This window comes from Chionomys nivalis, chromosome 8 (assembly GCF_950005125.1).
Source record: "Chionomys nivalis chromosome 8, mChiNiv1.1, whole genome shotgun sequence".
Classification (NCBI taxonomy): Eukaryota; Metazoa; Chordata; class Mammalia; order Rodentia; family Cricetidae; genus Chionomys; species Chionomys nivalis.
Window position 1 is genome coordinate 92,074,527 of NC_080093.1, and position 7,160 is coordinate 92,081,686.

Sequence of the window (7,160 nt, forward strand, 5' to 3'; positions counted from 1 at the left end):
ATTGAATCTGTCTAAAAGAGAAACGGAGCTCACACAAAGGTGATCCCAGCCAGGAATTGGGATACCACAACTTTAATCCCAGCACTAGGGAGATGGAGACAGGAGTGATATGGCTGGGCAGAGAGTGGAATCTTTTTTTTTTCTGATTAGTATAATTTTATTTTTTTATTTATTTTTAAATTTTTTTATTTATTAAAGATTTCTGCCTCCTCCCCACCACCACCTACCATTTCCCTCCCCTTCCCCCAATCAAGTCCCCCTGCCTCGTCTGCCCGAAGAGCAATCAGGGTTCCCTGCCCTGTGGAAAGTCCAAGGACCACCCACCTCCATCTTGGTCTAGTATGGTGAACTTCCAAACTGCCTAGGCTCCCACAAAGCCAGTAAGAGCAATAGCCATTGCTGGTGGGAATGCAAACTTGTGCAACCACTTTGGAAAGCAGTGTGGCGGTTTCTCAGGAAATTCGGGATCAATCTACCTCTGGACCCAGCAATATCACACTTGGGAATATACCCAAGAGATGCCTTATCATACAACAAAACTATAGGCTCAACTATGTTTATAGCAGCATTGTTTGTAATAGCCAGAACCTGGAAACAACCTAGATGCCCTTCAATGGAATAATGGATGAAGAAAGTATAGAATACATACATATTAGAGTACTACTCAGCAGTAAAAAACAATGACTTCTTGAATTTTGCATACAAATGGACGGAAATAGAAAACACTATCCTGAGTGAGGTAAGTCAGACCCAAAAAGAGGAACATGGGATGTATTCGCTCATATTTGGTTTCTAGCCATAAATAAAGGACATTGAGCCTATAATTCGTGATCTTAGAGAAGCTAAATAAGAAGGTGAACCCAAAGAAAAACATACAGGCATCCTCCTGAATATTAACCTTCATCAGGCGATGAAAGGAGAAAGAGACAGAGACCCACATTGGAGCACCGGACTGAAATCTCAAGGTCCAAATCAGGAGCAGAAGGAGAGAGAGCACGAGCAAGGAACTCAGGACCGCGAGGGGTGCAACCACACACTGAGACAATGGGGATGTTCTATCGGGAACTCACCAAGGCCAGCTGGCCTGGGTCTGAAAAATCATGGAATAAAACCGGACTCGCTGAACATAGCAGACAATGAGGACTATTGAGACCTCAAGAACAATGGCAGTGGGTTTTTGATCCTACTGCAGAGAGTGGAATCTAAGGCAGAAAGACACAGGAGCTCAGTGCAGTCTGAGGTCTGGTAGAGACAGATGCTGTCTGGAGATAGAGTCAGAGATGCAGTCTGAATACAGGATCGCCCCTTTAGCAACAGTAGAGATAAAAGTTCTTTCTAGCGGCTGGCCGCTAGGTTTCTCTTATGTCTCACCTTTCACCCCATAATATCTGACTTTGGTTTTTATTAAGAACAATTAGAATTTGTGCTACATGAAACCCACAGACTTTTTCCCTCTAAAAGGAGTCCGGAAAGAAAATTTGCTGCTGATCTCCTGAGCAAGCACCCCCCCCCCCAAACACACACAGAGATGCGGATGGTGGGTGAAGTAGGCAGAACCGCCCCTGTTGTGCACAGACGTAAAGCCTACTTAATTGGTCCAGAACCAATTCGGGTTGGTAGTCTACACTAGCATTTGGTGGGACTGACAACATAAAGGAGACTCTTGTACAGTAGGCCTATTCATCCTTGCTTTATCTGCTGAGGTTTTATGGTTTTGTTACAAGGAAAACCCAAGTTTAAGACACCTAGGAAAATGGACTCCAAAGAGATAAGATTCCAGTACTGCTTTGCATAAACTACACCCTAAATTGCTCTAGGCAATTAGAGGCTTGTAGGGGATTGGCTGATTCAGCAGGGACTAGTGGGTGTGGTCAGAGGATTGAATTTAAAAGCTGAGCCTTTGGATGCCTTCCTCATTTGGAGAGCTTTTCAGAAGGAAACACATCACCTTTGTTCTCCCTGAGAAGACCCCAGCACGGTGTTTGGAAGTGGCATCTGGAGACATGGAGGCAGCCCAGTGGCTCTCAGAAGGTGAATCTCAGAGCAAGGCCTTTCCAGCTCCTACGTCCTCGACCAACACTGTTGATCCTGAGGTATCTTTGTGTTCTTATCCTTCAGCACTTTTAGCCATGTTAGCTCCTGCTGCCCCAGACCTGCGTCCAGATGAAGGGCTAGTGGCAGCAGAGCTGGCTGCCAGGGCCAAGCCCAGAATGAGTTGGGAGAGGTTCCACAGCGTGGGTGCGGGTCTCCAGAACACTGGAAACAGTTGCTACCTTAATGCAGCCTTGCAGTGTCTGACGCACACGCCACCTCTTGCCAAGTACATGCTCTCCCGGGAGCACTCTCAGAGCTGCGGTCACCAGGGAGGCTGCTCAATGTGTGCCATGGAAGCTCATGTGACCCAGAGTTTCTGCCACTCCGGGGAGGTCATGCAGCCTTCAAAGAAGCTGACTGGCGCCTTCCACAAGCACAAGCAGGAGGATGCCCACGAGTTTCTGATGTTCACCTTGAATGCCATGCACGAATCCTGCCTTCGAGGGAGCAAGAACTCAGGAGCCCCAACTGAGAACAGCACCCCTATCCACGCGATATTTGGAGGCTCATGGAGATCTCAGATCAAGTGTCTTCACTGCCAGGGCACCTCAGATTCCTTTAACCCGTTCCTGGACATATCCCTGGATATCCACGCGGCTCAGAGTGTGAAGCAAGCCTTGGAGGATTTAGTGCAGGCCGAAGTGCTGTGTGGAGAAAATGCCTACCACTGTGACCATTGCCAGGGGAAGACGACAGCTTCGAAGACCCTGATGGTTCAAACTGCCCCGAAGGTTCTCATGCTGGTCTTGAATCGCTTCTCAGTTTTCACGGGCAACAAAGTCGACAGAAAAGTGAGCTACCCTGAGTCCCTTGACCTGCGGCCATACATGACTCAGCCTAATGGAGGACCACTGGTCTATGTACTCTATGCTGTTCTGGTCCATGCCGGTTTGACGTGCCACAGTGGACATTACTTCTGTTATGTCAGAGCTGGCAATGGGAAGTGGTATAAGATGGACGACTCCAAAGTCGCCAGGTGTGATGTGACTTCTGTCCTGAGTGAGCCAGCCTATGTGCTTCTCTACGTTCGGGAGACTGAACTCGAAAAGGACAGCGTCACTGGGCCGGTAGGCACAGTTGGCCAAGACCGACAGAGAAAGCTCAACAGAGGATCTTGTGTGGGAGCTGCAGAGCCACACAGGCCCGTGGAGAGCGCTGCAGCCAAAGAAATATCCTTAGACCAGTGGAAAGCACTTCTGGAACACAACTACTCGAAACCTGTGCTGAACCTCAGGAAAACTGAGTCCACTCTGCCAGCTGATGCGGTTGTTATTCACCAGCCCAGACACAGAGGGCACTGGGACACGATTGGTCCCAACAAGGAGAATTACCCATGTCGCACTTCAGCCAGGTTCCTGCCTGCTCAGAGAGACGTGGGCCCTCAGGGAGGAAGATCCAGAATCAAGAAGAACAAGCAAAGGTGGAGGTCTCTGGTTGTTTAATAGTGCTCACTCCAATTGCTGACCCTGGCTCCTGTGGACACACCGTGAACTTGAGGAGTCCCTGGAAACAAGAGACTTGCATCTGTGCCCCTAGGAAGTGTGAATTATCACCCTTCCTCTGTGCCCTTGCCTGGCCTTGCTGAGTCTCTAGCAAGACTGGATGTGGAAGTAACTCTCCAGGTTCCTAATATGAATTAAACTCCTGAAAGCTTCTGGGTTCCTAGGGGACATCTCCCGAGGCCTCTACTGGTAATCAGGGACTCTGATCAGGGCAGAGGCTAATTTACCACTCACAGGCTTTGATGCAGGATTTCTGCTAAGCCTGCAAGGTGCTGGCCAAACTGCCTTCTTTAACTATTTCTTGTAAAAATCTTTCTTTAGGGTTTGCTATGTATCTGATACCGGAGGGACTTTTTTATTCAGTGTACTTTTTGTAGCTGTTTCCTATAAGGTCTTTCTTTGGCTCGACTATATACAACACACTGGAAGGGCTTTTTTATTCATTGTACTTCAGCAAATAAATCCTGTTACTTCACACTGTTTGTTGGTCTTTTCTTTTTGGCCTTGATGCAAATCAATACTGAAGAATATTAGAAGCATTTACTCTGCTTAGGACTAGAAAAACAGTAATCTGGTTTTATTGCTTCAACAGGGAATGAAATCCAGTGTTATGGCGTCAACAGGATGGGATTAGGTGGGTAACTGAATCACCTGCACAGTAGTTTTATAGCAGGGGCCTCGGGGCTTCTTAAAATGTTTTTTGTCAATAATTAGAGAATTTGTTGAGGGTATGAAGGTATAACTGCTATATTAATATGCCTGGTAAAGTGCCTCAAATGTGAGGTCCCTTCCTTATTCAGGAAACAGAATATACGTTCAGGGTTTTTTTTTTTTTTTTTCAATGTGGACATTCTAAAAGTAAACAACAGTCTTTTGGGGGATTAGATAACATCTTTGATCAAGTGACCTTGACTGCACCACACAAAAGGACTATGGTCACTGTATGGTTTCAGCTAGCCTCCTGAAAGTAGCATCCTGTCCAGTGTAGGCACTGGATTCTCCAGCTCAGAGAACCTGCTTGATGGACCAATGTGAGAAAGCTGGACCTCAGGTGTGATTCCTTTATCAGATTTTGCTTAAAAAGTGTGGTTAGAGACTTTAGGTGGCACACACCTTTAATCCAGCAGCACTTAAGTGGCAGAAGCAGGAGGATCTCTGTGAGTTGCAGAACAGCCTGGGCTACAGAGCTAGTTCTAGGACTGCAAAGGCTACATAGAGAAAAAAGAAAGAAAGGAAAAAAGAAAGGAAGGAAGAGATAAATTTAGGATTGTTTTTGTATAAATATGGCATCCTGTTCGCACAACCTGATTCCATATTAGTGGAAAAAGTCATTTTTCTTATAAGGTCAGAATAATTTGTTTCTTTTGCTACAAAACTCAGGTTTAATTCACACATGCTCCACCCAGTAACACCAGGTGTTCTGCCAAGACGGTTTGTCAAACAGTCAAATCTGTTTCTGTAAAATTCTGCAAATTTCTTATGTTGCAAAATCCCCATTTTATATTTTTCCCTAGGAGAGGACCTGAAATGTTAACACTGTCTGTATTTTCAAATCTCATATTGTAGAGTCAGTCCTAGGCAGAGTTAATAAAGCTTGCTTAATTGACTTAATTAGGGTGGTAAGTTTTTTCTTCATAGGTCGGATCAATAGCTCACTGATTAAATTCCCGTGTGAGAGTGACAGCATTTCACTTAAGTCATCTTTTCTCCCTCCCTCCCTCCCTCCCTCCCTCCCTCCCTCCCTCCCTCCCTCCCTCTCTTCCTTCCTCCCTCCCTCCTCTCCTTCCCTCCCTCCCTCCCTCCCTCCCTCCTTCCTCTCCTTCCCTCCCTTTTTTCATACTTTCCTACCTACCTCTTCTCTCATACAATACACCCAGGCTAGAGTCTCCTCTCCTTCCTCTTTCCCCTGTTACTCTCACACATCACCTCTCCCCCACATCCAATCCTCCTTTATTTCCCTCCAGAAAAGAACACGCCTCCCAAGGATATCAACCTAACAGTGCATAACAAGACACAGTAAGACCAAGTCAAACCCTCATATCAAGTCTGAATGAGGCAACACAGTAGGAGGAGAAGGGACCCAAGGTCAGGCAAAAGAGTCAGAGACCCCCCACTCCCACTGTTAGGAGTCTCTCAAAAATCACAGAGCTAAACAGCCATAGCATATATGCAGGGGTAACATATATGCAGCTCACACCCATGGAGGCTTCTTGATTCTGCTTCATTCTCTGTTTGCTCCCTTTGAGCCTTGCTTAGTTGATTCCGTGGACCATGATCTCTTCCTCCTACAGTCATTCCTTCTGCTCTTCTGCAAGATTCCCTGAGCTCTGTCTAATGTCAGGCTTGGCTTTGGTTCTCTGCATCTTCTCCCATCAGTTACAAGAGAAAAGGGTAGGAACTAAATACAGCAGAAAAACTGAATATAAATCATTTATTTATCTACTTGTTTATTTATTCAAATCACCATTTATATATTTGTTTGTTTGTTTTGTCAGTTGTGTTTGATTTGACCTTAGGTCTTGGGTTATCTAGTCTCTGGTTTCTGGTTATCCATGCAGTGTTGTGCATGGGCTCCTCTTGGCATGGACCACAGGTTAGACCAGTTGTTAGTTGTCCACCCCTACAATTCTGACCCACCATTGTCCTAGCAGGTCTTGAAGGCAGAACAGATTTTAATCCAATCATGTTTTATGAATAATCATAAAGCTATAGTCTTTCTTCGGCTAGTTTAGAGCACCTCTTAAATCTTTTACATTGTATCAAAATCTAAAATACTTAACATATGCATTAAGTTCAAACATTTACAGGGTATGTCAACCTTTCTCAACATCTTATAAGCAGTTACAAACATTATCATGTCAATACCATAATCAATAATAAATCCACAATTAAATCCAAACATTTGTAGAGCACATCAAAATTTTCTTAACATCTTATAAACAGTTATAAACATTATCAGGACAGTAAATCTAGGATGGGAATTAACAATCCACAATTAAACATGTCACAATTTTCTTAAATCCATATTAATCAAAAGACAAGAAAAGCTTTTCTGATGGATGAGAGTACAATGATATTGCTGTTATCAAATACCAGCTCCAGTCTCTGAACAGCAGTTAAACCCTGAGACAGCCTTCTTAAGTGAAGAGGGGTTTTAGTCATTCATATTTTGAGTCTTTCTTTCTGTAAGGGGGAAAGCTTGGGTCTTAGTTCTCAGGTCCAATATTTTAATGAAAATGAGTTCTGTGTCCCAAAGATTAAAACAGTCAGATTTTCAGTCTGCATTTCTAGTTCATCTCCAAAGCAAACAGGATGTAAACTGCCAATACTTGTGGTCATCATGCAGCAGGTCATCTCAGCAGGGCATCTGTGTCTGTGTCTGGGATGTTTGGAGGCAGCTCAGCATCTGTCCTTCAGTGCAGCACAGCACCCTACAGTGCAAAGTGGTGGTCCATGGATCAGGTACTCCTCTCCGTGGGGGCAGGGAAAACTGGACCAAGGACTCCTCTTCAACTCCTTTCTCCAACTCCTATATGGGTACCTTTGCAGCTATGATGTCATCAG

The 7,160-nt window shown here is 45.0% G+C and overlaps 1 protein-coding gene across 1 annotated transcript; it reads left to right on the forward strand.

The window, feature by feature from the left end:
* Window positions 1–2,003: 2,003 nt before the first annotated feature.
* LOC130879957 (ubiquitin carboxyl-terminal hydrolase 17-like protein B) lies at window positions 2,004–3,536 on the forward strand. The gene has a single exon (XM_057778770.1). The coding sequence runs from the start codon at window positions 2,004–2,006 to the stop codon at window positions 3,534–3,536; it is 1,533 nt and encodes a 510-aa protein (XP_057634753.1).
* Window positions 3,537–7,160: the final 3,624 nt, after the last annotated feature.